We start from the raw sequence: 26,840 nt of genomic DNA on the forward strand, positions 1-26,840 counted from the left end.
TCCTGAACTGCAGGCTTCACTGTCAGAACCACAGAAATAAATGAATATGGCTTTCTGGATCAGACAATTACTAGGGGTCCAGATCTCTGCTCCTGGCATGATGAATGATTACAATGTGTCTGAAGAATCTGGCTGAGAAATTTTGACTTCTAGGAGCCAGAGAAAATAACACTTTGCTTCAAAAGATGCTTTGGAAATGCCAGTTAAAATAAACACAAGAACCATTGGCTGGTGTCTACTGTGTTTATATTCTGCTACTCTTAGTGAAATTCAAGGTTTTGAAATTAAATTACTCTATATGCTGGGCAAGGTCATCAGTTTATTCTACTTTTGTATGCAGCCAATGGTGTGGGATCTTTTTAAATACCCAGTTGTATCCATCAGTTGACTACATACTTTGGTATGATACTACATACCAAGGAGCATTCAAGCAGAATAGTGTACGAGGACCCATGCAAGAAGCATTAAGAGTGAAAACACAGCTCCTACCCTAGATATCGCTACTCTGAGTTTAATAATAGTGACCATGGGGGCAGCCCCAGTGGCTCAGTGGTTTAGCACCGCATTCAGCCCAAGGCCTGATGCTGAAGACCTGGGATCGAGTCCTGCATCGGGCTCCCTGCTTGGAGCCTGCTTCTCCCTTTGCCTGTGTCTGTCTCTGTCTCTCTCTCTCTCTCTGTATCTGTCATGAATAAATAAAATCTTTAAAAAAAATAATGATCATATATTGAATCCTTGCCCTGTGCTAGACACTGAGACCATAAAAATGCCTAAAATTTGTTTTTGGAGTGCTGATATGTTAAGCTGTAAGTAACCCCATGAAATTGGTTGCTGTGACTACTATCCCCATCTTACAGATGGAATCCTTGAGAAACAGAGTGGTTAAGTGATCCCACAGCTGGTAAGTCATTATGTCAGACTATGAAGGCTGTTTTCTTAGTGACTAGTCCACAAGTCCTTAGGTGCTTACTGCGTCAACTCATTTAACTTTTATCCCAATCCTCAGAGAGTCATACTACCGTGTCCCCATTTTATGGATCAGGAAATTAAGACATTCAAAGGTTAAGTGGCTTGCTGAAAGAAGCCTACCGATTAAGAGGTGATGCCAAGATGCAAATCCAATATGATTGACTCCAAAGCTGGAGCATTTTTCTGGGAATAATTGGCACCTTTCATTTCGACTCTCAAAGGGATCCATAATTTTAAAAGCATAAAGCCCACTGGTATAAAAGTGGAATGTCAGGATGCCTGGGTGACTCAGTGGTTGAGAATCTGCCTTTGGGTTAGGGCATGATCCTGGGTCCGGGGATCAAGTACCACATTGGGCTCCCTGTGAGAAGCCTGCTTCTCTGTGTCTGTCATGAATAAATAAAATCTTAAAAAAAAAAAAAAAGGTGGAATGTCAAAGGTATAATTGCTCTCTGGTCTCTGATCTAGACCTTACTCTGTGATTTTCTATTGTATTCATTAGTTGACTGGGACAAATGAACAGAACCTTTCCACATCAGCCTTTGCCTCCGTGGGGCACAAGAGTCCTGGAGATTATATAGAGATAGCTGAGTATCTGGAATTAGCTATTGATAGGAATCTGCTTGACTCCAAAGCCTATTTTCCTTTCTTGTGCATTTTACTGGTTCTGAGGTAAACAGTGTTCAAATTGTGAACCAATTGGCTCTGCTTCTAAATGGAAATGATTATGTTTTAAAAACTTAAAGCCAGAGCCATCTCATTTTGGGAGGTTGTGGACATTTTCAAAGACTATAGCTGAACTAAGTGCCTTCCAGCTTATGCCATCAAATTTAGGAGGGAGTTTCAACCAACAGACTGCCACACTTGTCCAGAGTTCAGCTGCACTTCTCTGGAAGTGATTTATTTTCAGAAGTGGTTCTTTTCTCTGTAATGTAACTTTCTGATGGTTAGTTTGAATGTTTGGTGGTCATCAGGGTTGATTCTGTGGTGGTTACTTGACAATGTCAATGGAAGAGGTTCTGTCCTGCCTGGAAACAGGCAGAACAGAAGCCAATACTTTTAATGTCCACTTGAGCCACCAAGTACTCATAACTTGAGCTCATGTGTTTGGTCAGTCTGAAAATTAAAGCAGTAGAGTGCCATGGGGAAGCAATGTGGAAGCACTTGGGCTCTGGACCTGGGCAGGCCCAAGTTCAAGTTTTCTTACTCTCAAATCAGGCTCAAATTAGCACCTACTTCATAAGGTCGTAAGAGAGACCCCATTAAGATAATGCATGTGATATACTTTAGCTTACTTGTAATATCACTTATAATCTACCCATTTCTTTTTTTAAAAAAAAGATTTTATTTATTTATTCATGAGAGATACACACAGAGAGAGGCAGAGACCCAGGCAGAGGGAGAAGCAGGCTCCAGGATCATGCCCTGGGCTGAAGGTGGCGCTAAACCGCTGAGCCACCGGGCTACCCTAATCTATCCACTTCTAATGCTCATTCTCCCTGGAAGTTAAGTTTCTACAGACATACATTGGAGCTGAGGCTCTGTGCTAGACAGCCTCCCAGCTGGAACTCTGGAGCTAGACCCTCTCCACCCTCAAGGATTTTACTTAGGGTGTCAACAGGGTGTGGGGCAGAGGGATTTACGTGAACTGAATGGATTACCAGAGCCGTCCAAAGAGCTACCTTCAGTATCTACTGAGCTTCTGTTGCTTTTGTCCTCACCCTAGTTAATGTGACCTGCTGGATCCTATGGTTTCCTCACAACCTACATTATCCTGTGCACAGCTTTTGGTAGTTGAAATATTTGGTAGTTAAAATATTTGTGGTTGCTCATATCATAATTGTAACAAGAATAATAGTAACTTCAAGCTATTGAGTACCAGTGAAGTACCAGACATGCTATCTCAAAGTGATGAAAAGATTGGATGTGAGGGTGATCCATCCCTTCACTGATCGCCAGGGTTGATTTGGCTGATCTGGCTGCTGGTGGGGGTGTCCCCTTGTCCCCCCAGGGATCCATGCATATCTGTTCTGAAGCTGTGCACTTGGTCAAAGAGGATGACCTTCCCAGATAGAGGAGGACCATTCTTTGGTCAAGGGTATAGAAGTAGCTGTGCTCCCCTGCTAGAACTTCTAAATAAGAAAAAAAACAAAACAAAACAAAACAAAAAACGGATGCCTGGGTGGCTCAGTGATTGAGCACCTGCCTTCAGCTCAGGGCATGATCCCGGAGACCAGGGATCGAGTCCCATGTCAGGCTCCCTGCATGGAGCTTGCTTCTCCCTCTGCCTGTGTCTCTGCCTCTCTCTCCCTGTCTCTCATGAATAAATAAATAAAATCTTAAAAAAAAAAAAAAATCTCCAAGCACTATTCGTATACTTGTTTTACAGGGGAGAAAACAAAGGTTCAGAGAATTTGCTTAAGGCCTTATGGCAGGTAATCAACAGAGCTGAGATTTGTAATCATCTCTCTTTACTTTCAGTCCTCGCCCTTTGGAGTCTATCGAAGTACCTCCGAGAAATAGACTATGAAAAAATGTGGCTAGAAAGGTAAGTTAGGCCCAGAGAGTATGGATCCTTTGGTGCTGGAAGAAAGAATTTCCTAACTTGAGACTGGCCCTTCCAGATTGGGGAATGTATATCAAATGGGAGCAAAAGTAATGCCAGAGGATAAAATTAGCGAGAGAGAGAGAGAGAGAGAGAGAAAAGAAGAAGAAGAAGAAGAAGAAGAAGAAGAAGAAGAAGAAGGAGGAGGAGGAGGAGGAGGAGGAGGAGGAGGAGAAGGAGAAGGAGAAGGAGAAGGAGGAGAAGGAGAAGGAGAAGGAGAAGGAGAAGGAGAAGGAGAAGGAGATGGAGAAGAAGAAGAAGAAGAAGAAGAAGAAGAAGAAGAAGAAGAAGAAGAAGAAGAAGAAGAAGAAGAAGAAAGGAAAAGAGGAACGGAAGGAACTAGTGAAGGGCGCCTGAGTGGCTCAGTGGTTGATCGGCTCAGGTCGTGATCCTGGAGTCCTGGGATCCAGTCCCGCTCGGGCTCCCCGCATGGAGCCTGCTTCTCCCTCTGCCTGTGTCTCTGCCTCTCTCTCTCTCTGTGTCTCTCATGAATAAATAAATAAAGTCTCTTTAAAAAAAAATGAAGGAACTAGTGAAAGAAACAGAGGAGATAGGAGGAAAGCCAAGAGGAAAAAGTATGGTGGTTCAGAATATCCAAGCCTCCAGGGAAATTAAAGAGGATAAAGACTTGGAAAAGGCCATTGGATAGAATTACATCACTGGTGATTCCCTAGAGGGCCCTGTCAATAGAATGATGAGCTCAGAAGTCTGGGGAGACAAAGGCTTTAAGGACTGAGTGGAAAAGCTATTGAGGACATTTAGCACCAAGTGTGGTGATGCGGGGGAAGGCCAGGGCTTCAAAGGGGGGTAGCCAGACCACAGCAGGGCTTTGTGGATGGAAGTATGTTGTGGCACAAGGGACAGACCCAGAGAATATGACCAAGTGTCAGTACATTTAGCAACTACTTTGGCTGGAAAGGGAAAGGAGAGAGGAATTGCCTGGAAGTGAAGAAACAGAGAAGTTGGCAAGAGATGAGGGTAAATTGAGAAGTAAAATAGAGTTACCAGCTTCAGAAAGTGAGGCAAATCCTGCTTTCCCCCCAATGTTCTTTCTACCAGCCAGGAGTTGCAGGAGTCTGACCCACGGGCCTGTTCAGGCTTTGGCTGTGGCCCTTCCCGAACCCCACCCACTGTTCTTTGTTCTCCATTCTCAAACGCCTTCTCCTCTTAGCTTCTCTGTGTCCCGGGGTCTCACAGAGCAGAGTCCCATAAGGAAAGATAGAAGCCCACACCCCCACTGCTGTGCTTGGCTGGGAGGCTGTCCCACCTTGCTCCCTCCCCAGGGAGACTGCTCCTCAGCCTTTGCTCCTTACAGACACTGCCCTGTTTTTCAGACACAGGACAACCGGGGAATGGTTTGGCTTGCAATCTTCTGCCGAACCAAATAAAAGGAAAACAAATGCACAGTACATTATACATGGGGCAGGGGGGCTGGAGCCAGAGAAGTATCTCTGGTCCACTGACTTCCTTTCCCCATAGATTAGTGGGAAACTCATTGAAGTCTAACTGACTAAGTCTAACTCCCAACTGCTTCATCCACCTCTCTGGGGACCCAAGCCAGGTCTGTCAACCAGTCTGTCTGTGACTGCTATTGCCTCCTCTGAAGGGTATGGGTTTCTAATCTCCCTGAAGAGCCTCTTCTTCATCTGAACACTTGGTGGGGGTGGGGGGTGACTTTAGCAGCTCAGCAAGTGGAGAGAGATAGAAACAGTCTAAAGCCTGAAGGGCATATTCATCTGGATCCATAAAAATCCTGGAGTCTCTGACTTTTGAATTGACCAAGATAAAGTAAGAATAAGGCTCGGGCACACCAGCTTCCATGTTTCATATTCTTCTACATCCCAGCTTTCAAATATTCTTTTGATTCTATGCGGGTAGGGTGTTTGTTCTCAGGACTTTTTTTCCTCTTTCTTTCTTATGTGTGTTCCTTCCTTCTCAATTTTATAGGTACATGTAATACTTATGCGTCAGTGACCTTTCAAAGCACTTTTAGAGATTGACTGTTTACAATTAGGAATTTTCTTTAAGGTCTTCGAAGTCCTTTGTGCTTTTTCCAGGAAGGGCACTCAGTAAGAACCAAAACAAACAACAGAATAACTCAAATTTGATTGGAGCCAAATCTCTGAAGAGAGTAAGAGAAAAAGAGCGAGCATGTATTTTTGTTGTTTCTTTCCCCCTCCTCAACCCTGTCAAATACACTTGAGCCATTCCTCCTTACGGGGTGGCTCAGAATGACTTGAGAGCTGTGTAAGGCTAAATGTTCTTGTGTTGGAGAACTCTTGGCACTGGGAGACTTTGTAAGGGACATTGGAAATGATGAGAACAATCCTTACTTCACCAAGTCTTTGGGAAAGTTTGTCCCAGTCTATTTTACATTTGTTTCTACGACCATGGAGGATAGAGGACTATTATTGCTCTGGCCAAATCTCACATGCCTTTGGCAGGACCAGAGCTATATCATTTAGACGTGTAAGTGTTACACAAGCCTCTTAAGGATTTATCACAAGCCAGGGTGATGCCTGTGGTTAGTGTTCAGCCCAAAGTGACCAAATGGAATCATATTCAGTTGTTTGCCTGACCCCTTCCCACTCTTCTTCCCCAGCATGATTGGTTCTGTGGAAAAGTTATGGGGTCAGGCAAGTACAAGGATTTTATTTAGTTGTGAAAAATCCTATGTTCATGTTTCATCTCTTCCAATCTCTAGCTCTTTAATTTGGGGCAAATTACTTAATTTGTATGAGTCTCAGTTACCTTGGTTGTATGGTAGTGATTAACACCTATATTATAGAACAGCTGTGAGGATTAAATGAGATGATGAATATAAAAGCTCCTAGTATAGTTCTTGACAATTTGTATCCATCGACATAGCTTTCTCCATTTATGCCACAAAACTCTCTGAGATCTTAATTTGGAAGACTGCATAAATTCAAACCATCATGCCTACTGGACATTGTGCTTCACAAAACAAACCTTTGCTAATAATGGAATTGAGTTGCAGATTGAGGCTGACTTACAAAATTGACAATTTTCCCAAATAGAAAGAACTCTTCCCATGGTTCCTGCCACAGCAACAAGGAGTCCACCTCTCTAGGATGCTAGTAGCTGCACGGTGACTGCTGTAACCAAGCTGATCTGGGTCTCTCTCTGTCCAGAGTTCTGGTGTTTCTAAGGTTTCTCAACATTTAATAACAGAAAAGATGGGGAAAGAGTCTCATGGAAAAAGACTATTGCACTGGAACTTTGAAAAATGGGAAATGTAAAAAAGGTCAACTGGGTGTTACTTCAAGAATGTGCAATATTAATGCCTCTGTTTTCTTCTACTACCTTGTAAGGATTGAATGTAATACTATATAACATTCCATAATGTACGTAAGCTGGCTAGCTGGCAGCTAAAATGTCAAAACCAATTAAACCTCCACCTTTACCTGTCCCCCAAGCCGCTTAGTGAACACAGTGGTCTTCAGGGTCTGTGGGGGTTTTTTAATGGTAAAAATTCACACTTAAGAAAACAGTGGTTTCACTTGGGATAGAATACTTACAAGTGAATTTTCAACATTTAAGAAATCCAAAAACCAAAAACCAAAAAAAAAAAAAAAAAAAAAAAGAAATCCAAAAACCTTACTAACAGATATGACTACAACAGAAAAATATTTTAAGACTTAAAAAAAAAATCCAACTGCAAAGCAGACTAAAATCAAATGAGGGCTAGGAGTCAGTCCCAACATGCAACTCTACTTATTAGTTAAAATAATTAGTTAATTTGAGTGTGAAGACAGTTTTCCCTAAAATTTTATTAAAAAGAGACATCTTCTCTTTATTGAAGGTCAAATGAATAATATGGTCATTCACCCACAGAGAAGATAAATATTTGCAGAATGAGTGAATGAATGTCCTATGGAGTTGGAATAAGAAGAGACAGGCTTTTTGGATGTCCTCTAAATTATTTAAATGAACTCTCTTTGCCAAGAGGTTCTGGCTTTCTGGAGAGAAAGCCTCTATTGTATTTCAGCTTCAAGAAACGGAGTATGTGTTCTGTTTAAGGTAAGGGCCGGTGACCCTGGGTTCCTTGCCAAGACCCAGAGCAACCCATATGTTGAAAGATGAGGAGGGAAAACTAAAAGGAAGTGGCTTGATTTAGTAGAGAAATGAGAAGGCTAAGGTAGGCTATCATAAACCAGCATTTGAAGATCACAGGAAGGACAATACTTTTCTTTATGCTTAAACCAAAGAGAAATGGATTGAGGTTGGACATTTAACCTAACGTAGTTCCTAGGTTAGGATTTAGGTTATGTTGTTGTGGCAAAAAAACACATCACATAAAACTTACCATTCTTAAGGGTATAATCTATGCGTGCTGTTGTGCAATAAAAAGGATTTTTTGACAGTGAAGTTGGTAAACCATGTTTTTTTTTTTTCTCTGTTCATCTCTTTCAGTGTGATTAGAAGAACGTGGTATTTCCTTCTTTTGAAATTTTGAAAAATAGCTCACACTCTGAGTCCTTAGGAGAGATGATGTCTTAAGGATTCTTTCTAGCCCAGACTCGATGGTGAGGCAGTGATGTGGCTGGTCCAACAACACTGGTATGGACACACTGATGAAAGAATGTTCCAGCTGCCTTGGATAAAGTTAGAGGTACACAGTCAAGGCAGACGTGAATGCTAGAGCTTGTAAACTCTGATTCTAGATCAATTGATTTCTAAGTTGGGGAGGATGATACGTTCTGCTTTAACCTGAAGCCTACAGAATCTCTGCAGCTCTGTACTGCTAATTTTACCTTGGGTTTATATGCATTCAGCATTGACATCTCCACATTTTGACCTCTGACATGTTTCGGCTGCCTCTGGACAGGTGGTGACGAGGACTTCTGGTTATTGCGGCATACACAAATGAAGAAGAAGAGCAAAGCAATGGCCAGAGGAATAGCAACACTGGGCACGAGTATGTACAAGATTTCCATTTTATTCTTCTCCTTGGAATCCTTCGAATCTGGGTATAGAAATAAAAGAGGGCAAAAGTCATACTAGTTCAAATAACATGTATAATATTACACTGCATAGTTTAAAATGACCTCCTATTCTCCTATACACACAAATTCACTGGAGAAAAAAAGGAAGCATTGCTTATTACAATTTGTTTCTATCAAACCTTCAACATAATTTATTGAAGTTTAAAAGTTTAAAGTTCAAATGTTTAAAAATTGCAGAGGGACACTATGAAGCCTTTGCATGTGTGTGGGTCCCTGTCTGATGCTGCCTCTCTTTAGCAGCAGACCTGCATTTCTCTGACACCTTAAACGTTAAAAAAGTCATGTGAATGGACCATAGATACCCAAGAGCATTCACGTGGACCACAGGGCTCTTCTTTCATTGGCTGCTAGCCTGGATCGACCACCACAGCATGGTGTTCCAGAACTCATGCCCTTGTCTTGCTGGTTTGGACTTACAGGGCCAGTCCCACATCTTCCAGAATCAATGTCACTCAAGAATCAATGTCACTCAAGAATCCCAGGGTCCACAAAGCCACTGGCCTGACAATATGGGGACCTGACCCAGTCTCTGATGAGTTGTGTGACCTTGAACAAATCATTCACCTCTCGGGGCCTCACTTCTTCTTATCTGCAAAAGTGAAGTATCTATTTTGGATAGTGTCTACAATTCCCTCCAGCACAGCATCACTGAATAACTTGACACTTTTTGAAACCCCAGAATTCTTCTTAATTGATTTCATATGAACACAGGAACAATGAGTGCTAACACTCTGAAGTATATTTTTGAAATCTTATATATCTACTGTACCATTGCTTGGAAAAGAATATAATATGAATAGGAGGACATGAGGCATACTTTTTAAAAACTGATTTGAATCTGACCTTTAAATACTTTGGGCATGTGATAATAAATTATTTGACTGACAAAACAAACACAAGAATTATCGGCAGTAATCAGAAAGGTTACATAATACATGCCCTGATCACCTATAACCTCATCAACCATCTTGCCTTAAGAAAATCCAAAGTGTGAAAATTCAGATCCACCCAAAATTTGGAGATGATTATTTACTTAACTTAGAATTAACCATGCATCCATTCACTCATCCTCCCACTTGTTCAGTAAACAAAAACTACTATTGCCAAGCACTATTCTTGGTGCTGGGAATATAAAATTAAATAGGTATGTCCTTTGCATTTAAGGAGTTCATGGTTGGGGAAAGAAAACAGAGAAAAGATAATTACATTATGTTGTTGGAAATGCTACAAGGGAAGTATGACTAGAGTGGTTAAGAGACCCAGAAAGTCCCTTTAAATAGTGAGCTTCCTTATTACAGATAAACAAGAATATACTAAACATAGTTTGTGCTTGGACACACCTGCTTGGGGGAACCTATTGTTCAGTGAGATATAGCAGTAACTAAATCACACTGCCTTCTCCCTACAGATACAGACTCAACACACGAAGTTAAGAAGTGGCACAAAACCTAGGTGTTGGAACTGCTGTGGGTTAACTCTCAGAGAGGTTTGAAGAGGAGTAAAATCTGCTTATTGGGTATAATAAAAATAACAGTTTTAATATTTATGGAGTGTTTTCTAGAACAAAATCATGTAGCTATTATTATTATTATGGGCCAGGTACTGTTGGAAGTACTTTTCCTTAACTCATTGATTTTATCCTCACAACGAACCCCAAGAGGCAGGGGCCACCCTTATGCCCATTTTTACAGGTGAGAAAGCTAGGGGGTCAGAGTGGTTAAGTACCTTGCCCAAGGATATGCAGCTAGTAATTCAAAAGCTGGGACTCCTCCCCTCTCGGTCTTGCTTCCTATCTCCTGCCCTAGATACTCCACTGCATGGCCAGTAATTTGAGAATGGCTGTTGTTTGGCACCCATTTTATCATACTAGGACTTCTCTTGTTGCACAAAGGTAGGAAGAATGAAAGGTGGGAAATGACACAGAAGCTTTGCCAGATGTGCTGTTTTTGCACTCTCCACTTTATCCAGTGGCAGGTTAACACATAACCCAGGCATCTTTGGAGGCCATTCTAGTCATTCTCATCTTGGGAACTGTTCTCAGGTACTTTTGTAAGGATTGTGTCTGTATGTCTTGGGTGGATGGACAGAGAGAAAGAAATCACATGGAAAAATGTTTCCCACAGGGCCTAGCAGATAGAGCTTTTATAATAGGAATATAATAGATCCAGAGTGGATCATTTATCTATATCTAAGATCTGTCTGCCTGCCTATCTATGTAGACACTTTAGAGATGATATAGCAGAATAAAGGAACTGTGTGACTTAGAGTCAGAAACCTCTGAAGACTGCCTTTGTCCTCATCTGTGCAACCTTCAGTAGGCACTTAGCCTCTCTGAGCAAACCCACCTATAGATAAGAAGAGTAATACCTATTTCATAGCGTTGTTGTAAACAGTAAATGAAGTAACATAGGAAGTATCTACTCCAGTACCTATTACAATCCAATCACTCACTGTTTGACTCTTACCCTTAGAGTAGAAAAGGATTCAGAGATAAAAACTTTGGGTAAGGAATTCTAAATAACCTGAAGCAGGAAACAACCTCTTTTACCTCGTCCCCTCATTTATTTAATTAAAGGGAATAACTGCTCTACCAATCTTATTTGGCTCACATGAGAGATAATAATTCTCATGACAAAACATCAGAAAATCGAAAATTGCCATATACTTGTTGGATGCTATGATTATGAACATATAAAAACACTTTTCAAATTTCTCAGTACCCTAGTGTGTGCTGGGGGGGTGGTGGTGGATCCCTCTTGTTATTCTTGGATTTTCAGTGAAATCATTATGAGAGTAATGATTACAAAGGAATGAGATTAATTTAGTACTCATGTAACGCTAGTCATTTTTCTGGCCCAGGTTTCTAGCAATGAGGGAAAGTAGGGCTCTCACCTGTCTGGCAAACAAAGGAATCTATTCTGTTCTCATTCTGTATCAGATTATTCACAGAACGCCTGTGATTGTAAATGGGAGGTCTGGGACAAATCTCCCAGTGGGCCTGCAAGGAGCATAAACTTCAAGAAGCTGAATCCTTTAAACATAGGCAAACTTGGCTCCTTCTGATTACACCGAGGATATGCAAACGAGCCCACAGTGTCTTCTTGCCAAGTGAAATAATCAAGCAGAACAATACATGGCCATGTTGGAAATGACAGAAAACAAATTTCGACCAATTGTCAACCTGTGATAGCACATTTACTCCCCCCCACACACCTCTCTCCACATCAGGCCGGAAGAGAGTCAGTCTGGCTCAAAAAACTTTATATGAAAACATTCCACAGAACAACTAACCTTACTCATGGAAAATTAGAAAATTAACATTGGTCAACTTCTTTTAACAGCCTAGCATTTTTTTTTTCCAGTTCTGAAGTCTTTATTAGGGCGATCCAACACAACAGAGGAAGCTGCAGCCTGAACAAAGTAAAACACATGTGAGCCTGAAGTCTGGTTTACAAGCCTAAACACACCCGGGTGGGACGCATGCTAAAAAATCCCCTGTGCTCTGGGTGCAGTGTGCGAAGTGCAAGGGTTTGAATGCTACACAGGGGCAGGAGAGGACAGGAGTGGCCTTTGCTGTGGGGGTTGCATAGCTTTTCACAAAAATAGTGACTTACAGTCTGACATAAAGGGTCGGGGGTGGGGGGTGGGCAGAGGTCAGCGGCAGAACCCAGCCCCCACTGTGGGCTCAGCTCTCACGAACAGCCTAGCATTTTTATTCATCACTTTAACCGGGTACTTGGTGTCATCTCAATTTTTTTATTTTTATTTTTTAAAGATTTTATTTATCTACTCATGAGAGACACACACACACACACACACACACACACACACAGAGAGAGAGAGAGAGAGAGAGAGAGAGAGGCAGAGATACAGGCAGACGGAGAAGCAGGCTCCATGCAGGGAGCCTGATGTGGGACTCGATCCCAGGACTCCAGGATCAGGCCCTGGGCTGAAGGCGGCGTTAAACTGCTGGGCCACTGGGGCTGCCTTCATCTCAATTTTACACGTAGACTAAGGCTAAGAAAGAACAAATAATTTGACAAAGCCAGAAAGTGATAGAGTCTGGGTTGGAATGCAAGCCTGTCTGCCTTCAATGCTTCTATGCTTTTAAAATTATATTACTAATAAAAATTAAAATATATGGAATTGTCCTTCATTATTCTCCTTAAGATTCCAAGGCTCCCTTTAATGAGGGCCAATATTTAGTAGAGATCACGCTATTAAACAGAATCATTTTAGAACAATGGACACTATTCTTACTGTTCACTTTAAAGGATATTGGACACCCTCAGTGCATTACAAAGAAACTCGGCTGGAGGGCAGCCCCGGTGGCTCAGGGGTTCAGCGCTGCCTTCAGCCCAGGTCGTAATCCTGGAGACCCAGGATCAAGTCTCACGTTGGGCTCCCTGTCTGCTTCTCCCTCTGCCTGTGTCTCTGCTTCTCTCTCTCTCTCTCTCTCAATGTCTCTTTCTCTGTGTCTCTCATGAATAAATAAATAAAATCTTTTTAAAAAAAACTTGGCTGGAAATTAGAATGGTGAAGATTTTTAATACTTCAAAATAACCATTTAAAAGTTAAATGCACGTATTAGTTACATCAAATTAAATACTTGGGATTTTTGAAACCAACTATTTAGTCTGGATCACATGATTAATTTCCTTTTAAAAATCAACAATTTGGTATCACAGTTCACATCTAACATTCCTATTTTATTTTTACAAAGATATTCAATACTTTGATTAGTAATTAAATATAATGGAGAAAATACTCCTTTCTTATCCTGGGGCTTAAAACAAGGTAAACATGATTTCCTATTCAAGAGGTACTTTCATAAAGTGAAACATCATCTGGGATATTTGAGTTAAAACAAAAAAGTCCTTAGATCTTAAAAATGGCAAAGGTGGGGGAAGAAATCTTACAGAACTTTAGAATCCTCCCCAAAGAAACAAGTTAAATTATAATCTTTTCTGAAAAGAAATAAAAACTGTAGAAAACAAATAGGAATTGCTACCATCTATTATTTGAAAACTATAAAATAACAGTCTGTGGCAGATAGGAACTTGCACCAGCGATGTTTAAGCATATGCCTGGAAGCCAAAGGAGAAAATCTGTTAACTAGGCCTTCAGTTGGTATGTTGGGTCCACCATTAGGTCTCTCAATTTAATGATGGAAATACTAAGTAGATGATCTATTGCCTTATGTATTCTCAAATTAATTCTTTTTTTTTTTAAAGAGTTCATTTATTTATTCATGAGAGACACACACACAGAGAAAGAGAGAGAGAGAGAGAGAGAGAGAGAGAGGCAAAGACAGAGGAGAGGGAGAAGCAGGCTCCCTGTAGGGAGCCCGACGCGGGACTCGATCCCAGGTCTCTAGGATCAACGCCTTGGGCCAAAGGCAGGCACCCAACCGCTGAGCCACCTAGGTGTCCTTATTCTCAAATTAATTCTTAAGAAGACTCTGATTGGACATATATAGTGATTAAAATGTTTCTCTTCAGTGATTAAAATGTTTTAGACACATAAGTTAGGGACAGTAACTTATCGTGTGAGCACTTGAGAAAAATCTTAGTAACTAGAATCCAAACGAGGTCACTATAAGTTTCTATTAATTCTTAGGATCTCGGTTTTCTCTTCTATAAAAGGAGAGAGTTGGGCTAATCTTTGTTCTTTTACTGAAAAAAATTTAGTTATGGAAAAAAATTAACAAAACTTACCATCTTAACATTTTTAAGCGTACAGTTCAGTAGTGCTAAGCATATGCACACTGTTGTACAAAAGATCTCCAAAGCTTTTTCATCTTGCAGAACTAAAACTCTGTACTTATTGAATGATAACTCCCCATTTCCCTTTCCCTCTAGCCCCTGACAACACCTGGTCTATACTCTGTTTCTACGAATTTGACTATTTTAGAGACCTCATATAAGCAGAATCATACAATATATGTCTTTTTATGACTGGTTTATTTTATTTCACTCAGTAAAATGTCCTCAAGGTTTATCCATGTTGTTGCATGTGTCAGACTTCCTTCTTTTTTAAGGCTGAATAATATTCCATTGTATGTATATATCACATTTTCTTTCTGGATTCATCCATTGATGGGCTTGCTTCCACCTCTCAGCTATTGTGAATAATGCTGCAATGTACATGGGTGTACAAATATCTCTCTGAGATTCTGTTCTTCTTACATACTATTGGTCATTTATATATCTTCTTTGGAGAAATATCTAAGTCCTTCATCCACTTTTTAATTGGGCTAATCTTTACATGCCAAAATTCAAAAGGTTTTCTAAAATTAAATCTCTTTCATTTTGATAGCATTATTTTAGAGTGGTAGACCAAGCACACTTAAACTTTTAGCAAGACATTTGATCAAGTGACCCATGATATCCTTATGGACCAAAGATGGAGGGTTAGATATTAATATCATTAGATATATTTGTAATTTACCATGTGCCTATACCCTAACAGTGCTAATCAGCAAATCAACCTCAAATTGTAGAGAACTAAGTATGAGTGAACCTGCCTGTTTGACATTATCATCAACTACGTGATGATGCCATATTCATCTAACTTGAAAATGACCCAAATCTAGGAAAGAAAACTGACTAAACAAATAAAATTTTAGAGGTTTACTCAAAATAAGCTAAAATAATGACCCAAACCAACAGTTGAAATTTTACAAATAGACATAGCTTGCCATTAGGTTCTTGCTTAAAGAAGCTCATTAAGCACATCTACTAAATAACATTTTATGTAACAAAACCAAGAAAAAAAAAAGAGGAAAATAGAAGACTGATAAGTTTTAATGAAGACTTGAAGGCTCAGCTAGACTCAGCAATAGTACGATGAAATACTCCAAAAAGTTTTACATATGATACTGTAAGCAAAAACAAAACAAAACAAAACAAAAAAAACCCCTTTATTGACAATACAGAGTGATGATCAAAAATATCGTGGTCTTCTATCTTCACTGGTTTAAAAACACCAAAAAAGTGTTTTCTAAGGCAGCATTTAAAAAAAAATTTTTTTTTTTAAATTTATTCATGATAGTCACACAGAGAGAGAGAGAGGCAGAGACATAGGCAGAGGGAGCAGGCTCCATGCACCAGGAGCCCGACGTGGGATTCGATCCCGGGTCTCCAGGATCACACCCTGGGCCAAAGGCAGGCGCCAAACCGCTGCGCCACCCAGGGATCCTAAGGCAGCATTTTTAAGAAAGGCTTTAAAAAAGCAAGAAACATTTAGAGGAGGAGGAAAATGGGTAAGGAAAGGTTGGAAGAGTTATATACTCTTCCGACCAAATTAAAAATCAAATGAAGGATGTGCTAAGTACCTTCAAATGTGGATGATAAATGTTACCAGAGGTTACAGACTAGATCTAGATCTAGGACATAGATTTGTTCCTTATTGATTTTTTTTTATTTGAATTCATGGCCAACATTTTTTAAAAATTAGGGAGCTTTCACATATAAATTTTGGTTTCAGACTTACAAATCCAGATTTTGAGCAGTGGGGGCCATCCCATAACTTCTTCAGGGTGGTGAGATGTCCCTATCTCTGACAGTCTCTGGTGATGTTCAAACAGAGGCTGGATGATTCCTATGATTCCCCCTAAAGTTCTTTGATTTTATAAACTGAGTTGACATATCTTATTTAGGCATCTACTGTTCTTTTGACTTTCTTGTGAAGCAACTGATTTAAAGCTAGTGATGAATATTTTCCCTGTCTTCAGATCCAGTATCAGTCCTTTTCTACTCAGCTCTATGCTGAGGCTGACTTCTATAGACAGTATCATTGGGCATCCTTGCCCTCTGGCTTCTGGTTAGGTTCAGCCAATGGGAGACGTTGGTGGGACAAAAAGAATTGCCAAAGGCAAGAAGAGTATGGCTGACATGTTTATTCCCCGCTCCCTCCTTGCTGAGTTGCAGAGGATTGGCTACCTCCTTTGCAGAGGATTGGCCACAGCCTTTGGACATCTCTTTTTATCCTCAGTTGGGCTCCATAGGGTAAGGTAACTAATCATTCCTTTGGCTCTTCAAGCCTAGGATGGTAATGCCTCCCACTTCTGTTGGCCCTGGGTTCGTCACCTTATTGGTTTCCCCTAATTCTGCCAAAGTCTTCATAAACAGTCTCTTTATAAAACTCTCCATAGTATGTTTGCTTGTGCCTTTTGTTTCCTACCAGAACCGTGGCTGATACAACAAATGGCAGAGATCATTGTGGTGGTATATCAGAATTCTGTCACCAAAGGGTTAAAGCGACAAGCAGCCCTTCCCATTGGCATGGTGGTAGGCCAAAAGAGTTAAGAGCTTCCGAAAGCTTATTGCTAGAGCAGCTGACACACTGGATAAATGACTCAATATATTTTGAGAACAATAAAAAAAAAAAAAACAACCTCTGAGAAAAAATTATTTTATGGTTAAAAATGTTTATGGAACATGACTTAGTTATAAGTTTTGGGTAACTATTGTTCTTTACTTTGTCGAAAATGTATAGAGACTGGAGAATAAAGTACATCTTGAAAATCTCTGTAGCATAAAAATAACTCTTCCGGAAGACTTCAAACCATACAAAGCAGTGCTCTATTCCTCCCTCCATTTCCCCCTCCCCACCATCCAATTCACTGTAATGTTCAATTTTGGTTTGAAGAAATGGCTGAAAGACAAATTGCCTTACAACAGGTCTTCTATGAAATATGGGAGAAGGCTGCTGACAGAGTGAGTTAAAAACTGCAGTGTTCGCAATCTGGAAAACATCTGCCTTGCCCCGAACTGTAAACCACCACGTTGTAGAAAATGGTTTGTGACAAAGCAGAACCCAGAGCGGGGGTTTATAAGGTTATGGGACAAGTCAGGGCTCTTCAGGCACAGAACTGGGCACAGTGCCCTTTGGCAGACTGTTGCAAGCCAAGGACTTAAAAGGAAATAGAAAAGTAATAGGCCAGGTATGAAAACTGCAAGTGGAGCCAAATGGCCCACGACTTTTCTTATCAGTGGGTGCTCTTCGGTGAAGCTGGCTGAGGAGTCAAAACCATCCCCCGCTTGGAAGTTCTAGCTGTTTGGTAGAGGGAGAGACTTTTAGTGAGACCTCTCGGACATGCTAGCCTGGCTGGCGGAAGGAACGTGGCCTCTGGACTTCATCTAGAGTAAGATAAAGGGCCAAGGTATGAATATGAAAGCCCTAATATAATCAAAATTCAGCTTCCCCATACAATTCAAGAGAGGAACAAATGAGGGAGAAAGAAAGAACCGAAGTCACGTGGTAAAATAAAGCCAAAGTAAAATGGCCAGATCATGAAAAAGCTGCTCCCGGAGAAACAAGCATTTTCCATAGTTCTGCCCCCAGGCTGTGTAGGAAAGCAATGATAGGGCTACAGTGGAACTGTGAGGCTGGGAGGTGTGCCTAGGTGCCAGTTGGAAAGAACATAGGCAAATGTTTCTTTTTCGACGTAGTTTCCACCCAACCCACAGTATTTGTGTTGGAAGGTGGCCACAGTGACTAGAGGTAAAGGTGTAGTGAACGAAGGTTTGCAGGCAGGCTCTCAGGGAAGATGGCCAACTCTGAGGATGGGGGACCTGCTGCTGGGAAGGGAGGAGAGAGCTGGATTTGACGGGAAACCAGCAAATGCTGCGAGCCCTGCATGGAGCTGCTGGGGGAGCTAGTCCTCTTCAGGGCTGAGGCTGAGTGGAGCACCTAGGGTCCCTCTGAGTAGATGACTTTGTGGCTGTGGGCTCCATTCCTGTATGTGTGGAGCTGCAAATCAGAAAATAAATGAACAGCATCCCAAACACCTAGAGAGTTCAGAATGATCAAAGGAATGTTCATTCCTCTGAATACTCTCAAATTTGTCCTTTAGGTAGTTGTGTCACAATGGACAGAAGACTGACCTACAGTCCCACGGGCTGGGTTTGTATGTTGGCTCTAGTAAAAATGTTGCCTCTGCTTCTCCATCAGTAGAGTCGAGAGGAGACCTTTATCCTGTGGTTATTATGAGGATTCATTCATTCAACACATTTTAAGTCACAGGCCAGATGCTGGCATTACAGAACAGACAGCAGTCATTAAAATGCCAAGCGCATGACAGCGCACATAAATGTTGGGAACTATAAAACAGTGCTGAACGTGATTCATATTTTTACCATCTGAGTCTTTTACTAGATTGTAAGCTACACGAGGGCATGCTGTGACCTCCCCATTCACAAAATCTGAAGCATAATAGAAGCTCAACACACATTGTGTTTCAGTGAATGATTAAGTAAATAACTGACCATTCTAATTGTTAGATGCCTGGGATAGATAGGAAGGAAAAGACAGGGAGGATGAGAGGTCGGATCTTGCCCAAAGTATCTTTGGTCCTTTCACTTCCTCCAAGCACTACCTGGGTGCATGCACGGAGTCTTAGCAGAGCCAATTCCCAGAATTCATAGAAGACATATTTGGTTGTGTTTAATTTTATCTTCTGTCTTAGAGTGAAAGTTTGCAGATAAAATGGTCTGTGGCAGACCATTCTCAAATGCCTTTATTTTAGAAAGTACAACAAATGCTCACATTCTGCATTTAATTAGGCCTATACTTCTTTTAGCCTTACTTGGTTGAAATGAAAACAAAAGTTATCAGTAGGAAAATGAGAAACCACATGGAGATTTTGAAATCTCCTTAACTTTGACTTAACTAAAGAATGCAGGAACATTCCCATGAGACTCCATCTCATTTGGGAGGAAGAAGGAAAAGGACTCACTTCAAATCTGCCCCACTAGCTTTTAGCTCGCTGTAAAATGAAACATTATTCTCAATATCTATCTATCATCTATCTATCTATCTATCTATCTATCTATCTATCATCTATCTATCTATCTATCTATCTATCTATCTATCTATCTATCATCATCTATCATCTATCAATCTATCTCAACAGATACACATACCAGCTATAGGTTTGAGTCTTTAGTTCCTTGCTTATTAACCATTTGGTCTTGGATAAATTACTTACCCTCTCTAAGTCTCAGTTTTCTCTTCTTGTATAGAATAAAACCCAACTCATAGGGCTATAGGACTGCTATAAATGAGATAATGCACAAAAACTCTTAGCATGGTCTTTGGCTCATTGTAAGCACTCAATAAACGGCAACTGCTGTTTAATGTTATTGTTGTTCTATATTTTAAATTGTGTAATTCCTATCCAGTCTCAAGGTTCCTCCACCCTGGGACTATCGACATTTTGGGCTGGATAATTCTTTGTGTGGGTCATTCTGTGCATTGTAGGGTGTTTAGCAGTGTCTCTGACCTCTACCTAGTAGATGCCAGTAGCATCTCACAACCTTCCTCTTCCACCATGAGTGAGGACCGAAGTACTTGAGACATTGCCAAATGTTCCCTGGAAGACAAAACTTCTGCCATTTGGGAAGCACTAGTATAGAACAAAGAGCAGTGAGTGGTCCTAGAGGTAGGAGATCTAGATTCTGTAGTTGATTTATGATCTTGGGTAAGTCCTACCACTTCCCTGGGCCTTGGTTTTCTCATATGATAAAAGAAGGCAGGAATTTCAACTTTCTCTTTCTTAATTTTTCTATAAATGAAAAGAGAAAGAAAATCAAATGCTCTTAAGAAGTGTTATAAAGTAGGATGCTATTATGATTAGATTGCTAGAGGTGGTCTATCCAGGGGCAATTCTGAGAAGCCTTGCCCAGGAACAACAGATGATGCTAACCTGCTTTCTTTTTTAATTCTTACATTGAAGAGCCACTGGCCTCTCAGCAGCTGCTTCTTGATCAATGTCAAGGATTCCCTATGTCCTTAATGTATATACTTGTGGCTTGGCTTGAAGAATTCAAGAGCAACTGTTTTCTTTCAAACTGAAATGAAAATGTTCTTTTTAATAAAAATGATTATCGTAAGTGGTGAGAACTACCTTGTCATCTCTAGATTTAACATTCATCTAAATTTATCTCTTATATGACTAGAACTTAACCAGTCATCAGAAGGTTAACTGTGTCTTCTGCCACCTAATATGCAGAAAGAAATATTCTCAGGGTTTCTAACATCATTGTATTTACTGATACTATGAGAACATAGAGTAATACTAGGATGGATTTCCTCACAGCAAGGGAACACTTTTTGATGTCACATCATATTACGGGAATCTGTATACTGGGATCCAGAGGTGGAGCCTATTGTCATTCTTTTATTTATTTCTGAAAAAAAAAAAATCTTTAAATGGGAGCTAGGGAGTGTCTGGGAAAAGAGGATGAGCTTTGAGTTTGGTCAGAGCTTTATGTAGATAGATGAGGTTCAAGGTCCAATCTCATCATTGGTGTGATTTATACCAGTTCTTTAACCCTCCTGAACCTCAGTGGACTACGTTAATAACACTATTAACCCCATAGCATGGATATGAGTTTTAAATGTACATGAATATGTAAAGCATGGAGCATTGTGCAGGCACATGGTAAGTAAGTGTTTTGTAGGGGATCTTTCTCTCTCTATCCAGTCTGAAAAACTGTTTGAGGATTCCTTTCATTCCTCAGAGTGTGTATTTGGTCTGATTGCTTCAGGAAGGTCACTGAAATGAAAACCATATTTCTCAGGTATAATTTAGAGTCTTGACTAAACTAAACTAATTGTAGTAAAGCTTGAATCAGCTTATTAACAAACCTTCTAGTTTATGACCAAATTATCTTCCTACTTCTGCTGGGTATTAGTTGGAAATTGAGCATCAGAAGTCACCCAAAGGACAATAGCACTTACCCAGAGAGGAACGAACAATGTGTTTCTTCCCTAAAATAATTCATCTGGTGTTCTTAAGGACACACATCAGTATTCTGAGATAGCACAGTAGAGTACCAAGAAGATGTAGTTGGGTGTAACATCAGTAACATAGGGTTAATAATACTCATCACAGTGTAAGGGCAAAGCCTATGAAAACCCCAAGCACCATACTTGACACATTACTCATGCTCAGCGAGTGATGCTTTTTCTCCTTTTTCTCCTTACCTGGTTTAGGAGAAAGGGTAGACAACTAAGTGGATGATTATAAATCTACATTTTATTTTTATTCCTTTCCTATTAGCATTGAATATAGCATGTGGGAAAAGTCATGAATTATTAAGGGCAAACCATTTTAAAAATACTGGATAATTTGCTTTGAAGTTTCCGATGGTGGCTCTGGAAAAGTTTTACTTTGTAATTTGTTCTTTATGCTGCACATGAAGGCATTTTAAAGCCCAGCAACACAAAAAGGGTCTGGTCACCTCTTTCTCAAACCTGGCATGCTTCACCACCCACAAAATCATTTTGCAAGAGAAGACAATATAGTAACAGGTAACACATAAGAACAAAATTATTGAATAATAGTTTCCCAAATTTTCATCACTGAGATTTCTTTTTAACATTTTTATTACTTCTTCTTATGGACCTCTTTAGTATGTTTCAGCTTTCTCTTCTCTGTTCCATAACATTCGTGCTAACTTCTATTGCATCATCCACATTACATTGTGACTGTAATGTGAATCACATTTTATTTCTCTTTCAAACCCCCTGCTCCACGGTGGACTCTCAAACAACATTTGCTAAACTGGGAGCAAACATTCCTCTTTCTATGTTGACTATATATGAATTATAGCAGATTTTTCTTTATATATTGACTACATAATAATTATATAACAGATAATATTTGTTAAGCATTTACTATCTTCCAGACATCACAGGGTTTTTTTAGTAACCCATTCATTCTCCCAGTAACCACTAGGTGGATGTTATTATTATGTCCAATTTACTGCTGTGGCTTTTCCTGCAGAGACACCAGACTCTCTCTCTATGTCGAGAGAACCAAGTTGACATCGTCTATGAGAACTAGGACCAGAAAGATGGGTCCGTTCCAAAACAGACCCAAATCAGGTTTCACCTTTATTTTCATTCTGTTTCTCCTACTTTCCACATATTTTTCTAGGAAATGGAACAAACTGATTCAGGAATTTCATTTGCTTTCCACACTTCTGTGGCATAAAAGGATGACAGAGAAGACACAGTTTGTCTACATGTTGCCCTGGATGAGTGCGTAATAGCTATAGATTCATCCTACCTCATGGTGTTCTCAAGGACAAAGGGAAAACAGTTCTCTTTCTGTTTCTAGTACAACTGTTTTGCTAACACTTAGACATGGAGCGTTGTGGGTAATGTCTTTTTCTACATGACTGATTGTGATGAGCCTGTTCCCTTGTGTCTGTTATACCCACTGACAACAATGGTTACGGGGATAAGGCAGTTTGCCTCCTGAGAGTGTGTGTTGGTACCCTAAAAGACGTCTTATGTAGAAACGGCAAGGTTTAACTGTCTTAGAAACATAGTTTGAGATCTAACAAACACTATTGCTCTCCTTTGCCCCCTTACTGACTCTCCTCAGGGCCGGGAGATGGAGAGGGGATCCTTTAAAGGTAAGTGGACACATTAAAGGCATTTACCACATGCTGGGATGTCACACAGGTCAGACTTAAAATTTTCATCCAAGGTGAAGCACCAGGGAGCCTCCTTCTGATTCCCTGGGTTGCGGCAGTAGGAGTGGCCTCCATTCAGCTCTGGGAAGCGGAGGGCGGTAAAGGTGTGCGTGTGGGGGTACTGGGAATTCCACGGCTGGCACTGGCGTCCTGATTTGGTCACACTGACGGTCCCCCGGTAGTCCACACCTGTGCTGTTATAGCACTTGTGATCTGGAAAACAGAAGAGAAAGGCTTAAACTGTGAGAAGGAAACAGGAGATGCTGGGGCTTCTAGCCAGCAGTTTCTGGAGGGAGGACTCACAATTAACCTCATGGCTCAGGCTTCCCTGTTGGTTAGGGGCCACGTGAGCAGTCTCCCTGCTTGCTAGGCTGGGACACAGGTCCTGCCTCACAGTTACATTCCTGGGAAGATTTAAAGCTTATGCGGCAGGAATAAAACCAGTCCCCCACAAACATTTTTAATATTGAACACACACACACACACACAAAATCAGAACTGGGGTTGGGACTTGGGGGCACAGGAGTAATTTTCCAGTGAATGGCTCAGGAAAGGTTCAAGCTACATTCTTCTTTCCATGCCTGCTTGATGTCTTTAGACATGAATCGTGTGATAAAGAATCTAGTTCCGTTAAAAAAAAAAAAAAAAAAAGAATCTAGTTCCTAGAAAATGTTCATTAGGAGCAGTGTGTTATGAGTTTCTAACAGGAGTTAGGGCCACTCTGTGCTGAGGCACTGCATATTCTTGAGAAGCAAGTCCTTTTCCCAGGAGACCACAGGGCTGTCACTTGAAAGCAATGCAAAAATCCACTGAGTTGAAATAAGTCAAAAGATGGAGGGCTAGTGACAAAATAACAGTAATAATAGTAATAATGAAGATATTGCCATCATTGTGTGCTAAGCAGAGTTCTAAGCATTTTAGATGCAATAATTTAACTAATAGCATAATATTAAATTCCAAAAGGAAACCAAAAAATTACCAGTGAGTTTAATTCTAGGTGAATGGGAAATCACAGAGGAATAGAGGTGAGAGGGCAGTGGATAGAGGCAAGCCCCATGTATATATATTTTAAATTGCAGTACAATGCACACATCATAAAATTTACCATTAGTGTATTTTGGACATTCAAAATACTGCGCAACCTTCAGCACTCTCTCATTCCAGAACACTTGCATCATTCCCAAGAAAACATAATACTCATTCAGCAGTCAATGTCCAGGCTCCCCAACCCCGTCCCTGGAAACCACTAATCTGCTTTCTGTCCCTATGGATTTGTCTATCCTGGATATTTCAGAGAAACGGAATCACCCAGTGGTGTCTGGCTTCTTTCACCGTGATACTGCTTTCAAGTTTCAGCCCATGTTGTAGCATGTAACAGGATTTTTTCCCTTTTTCTGGATGAATACTATTTCACTATATAGATCTACCACAATTTATCAACTCATTCACTGATGGACACTTGGGTTGCTTTTCTCTTTTACAGGTATTGTGAATACCTATTCTGAACACTTGCATAAAAGTTTTTCTTTGAGCACCTTTCCTAAATCCGTCTGAGTGTACAGCAGGAGTGGCATTACTGGGTCCTATGGTAATTCTGTTTTAAGTCACTGAGGAACCAGTAACCATATTTAAAAATTACCATCTTCATGAAGCTTCTTGAAGACAGTGACATTAGATAATCCACCACTGCTTGCTAAGCCCACACACAGTCTTTAGCCCACTGGAAGGTAATCTGCCTACCAGTAAGAATCATTACTACAGATCGAGGTCCAGTTTGCACTGTGCCATGGGGCTGCTGGCCTCCAGACAGCACAGAAAGTCAGGAGTTACCACCTACTTTTATTTATAGGATCTGCCATGGGAATTCCAATCCGGATGCAGTTTGCAGCTTCGGGGCTCTCGGGCTGGGGGAGATCTTCACAGTTTGGCAGTTTCAGCCTCATCAGGATCATGGGATTCGATCTGGCAAAAATGTACTCCGTTTGACACAGGACGTTTTCCAGGATCTCACATTCATCGCGACATAAGTCCCGGGGCTTTGGGATGGATGAGGTTTCATCGCAGTAGGGGAAGGCGTAGTGGCACAGGGAAGGAATGGCAAACTGAGAGCACTTGTCAGATAAGTGGCTGGAGGTGCCGATCATGGTGAAGGCAGCTGGAAAACAAACACAGTTATTAGCTCCCAGGGGCCAGGGTTTATCTCCTTCAGTTATCTAGTCAACAGATATCAGATATAAACACACATGAGAAGGAATCCGCTGTACTCAACCAGACAAGGCCAAGAAGAGATTTGGTTCAGATGTCCCAGCGGCTTTACTTTCACTGGCTTGAAAAAAATCATTTTGACTACAAAGTTAAAAAAACAGGATTAAGTTACATATGTCCCGTTTCCCAATAAAAAAAGAATTAATTAGGTTAAAGCGCAATATATTTTTCATTTTTACTACAAAGCAACAGAACTTTGTTTTTCATCCGGTACTTTTTATTAGTTTTATGAAGCTTCTAAAACATTTGACAGCTGCAGGGCTGAACCTGTTGTCTGTGGTGGCGGAGCCTGATCACAGGATTTAGTTCTGTGACTTGCCTCTGAGGTAGATGACTGGGAAACTTGTTTAATTTCTTTGTGCCTTCGATACTTCCTATTGCATCTTCTGAAAATGAGGCAATTCTCTTGGAAGTTCTTAAAAAGCACAACTCCGTTGTTCTGTGTGTGTGTGTGTGTTAGTGGTCACTTAGCCTAACTTCTTAATGAGTACGTGTACAAAAAGAGTATACCTGCCTCCCTTTGCATTGACGAGGAGCTTGTACCTCACAAGACAGTCTAGGGGTGGTTGGTACACTGTTTCCCAATGTATGTTCCTCCCAACATTCATTCTGTAGAACATTCATAGTGTTTGAGAAACTAGGGTTCCAGGGCTGAACAGGTTTGGGAAATGTCGAGTTAAAGAAAAATAAATGGCTTTTTTTTTAAACTATAATATTTTCCAGTAAGCAGAGTTCCATCAAAAATGTCTAAGAGAGCATTATTATAAATGGGTGATGAAATATTTACACTGGAACTCCCACTTATTTTTGCAAATACGTAGTAAAAAGTACGTTAAAATGTCCTTATATTAGGATGAAATGTGTCTTAAACAGCCCCCTCCCCAACAATCCTTTTTCTGTCCTCTGGCCTTTCAGAATCCTTCCTCCTCAAAGTTCTCTAGCTTGTGGCAACCACAGCTTTTCGTAGTTGCTTCTCCAGGTTAAATAGCTCCCCTGGCCTCCCCTTAGTTCCTTCGTATTCCTCATGGGACATAATTTCTAGACTCTTTGCTGTTCTGTGTGCCTGTCTCAAGTTTGTTCTTGCCTCATAAACCCGAAGGTCACCAGAAACTACAAGGTACTTCATCACATGTGAATTTCAGGTAAACATTTGGAGCATACTTACACTAAGAAGTTCTCCATCGTTTATCTGGAATTCGAATGTAACTGGGTGTCCTGTATTTTTATTTGCTAAAGCTGGCAACCTTATGAGAATCCTATAAAGGCAATTTTTTTTTTACTTTTAAAGATTTCATTTATTTATTCATGAGATACATAGAGAGAGGGAGAGAGAGGCAGAGACACAGGCAGAGGGAGAAGCAGGCTCCACACAGGAAGCATAAAGGCAATTTTAATGGCTTGCAAGGCTTCATGGCACCCAGGCATAACTACACACTAACCAGCAGAACCAGGTGTGCAAAATTGTACAGGGTGGCCTACACT

General features: G+C 40.7%; 1 protein-coding gene across 1 annotated transcript in view; it reads right to left on the reverse strand.

Moving 5' to 3' along the window:
• ROR1 (receptor tyrosine kinase like orphan receptor 1) overlaps nt 1–26,840 on the reverse strand; it is a 183,606-nt gene that overhangs the window by 11,292 nt on the left and 145,474 nt on the right. Inside the window, exons 5-7 of the mRNA XM_041772918.1 lie at nt 24,931–25,248; nt 23,061–23,306; nt 8,350–8,561 (exon numbers count right to left, since the gene is read on the reverse strand). Coding sequence (XP_041628852.1) covers nt 8,350–8,561; nt 23,061–23,306; nt 24,931–25,248 — 776 coding nt within the window. The remainder of the gene's footprint in view (nt 1–8,349; nt 8,562–23,060; nt 23,307–24,930; nt 25,249–26,840) is intronic.

This window comes from Vulpes lagopus, chromosome 10 (genome assembly GCF_018345385.1).
Source record: "Vulpes lagopus strain Blue_001 chromosome 10, ASM1834538v1, whole genome shotgun sequence".
Lineage (NCBI taxonomy): Eukaryota > Metazoa > Chordata > Mammalia > Carnivora > Canidae > Vulpes > Vulpes lagopus.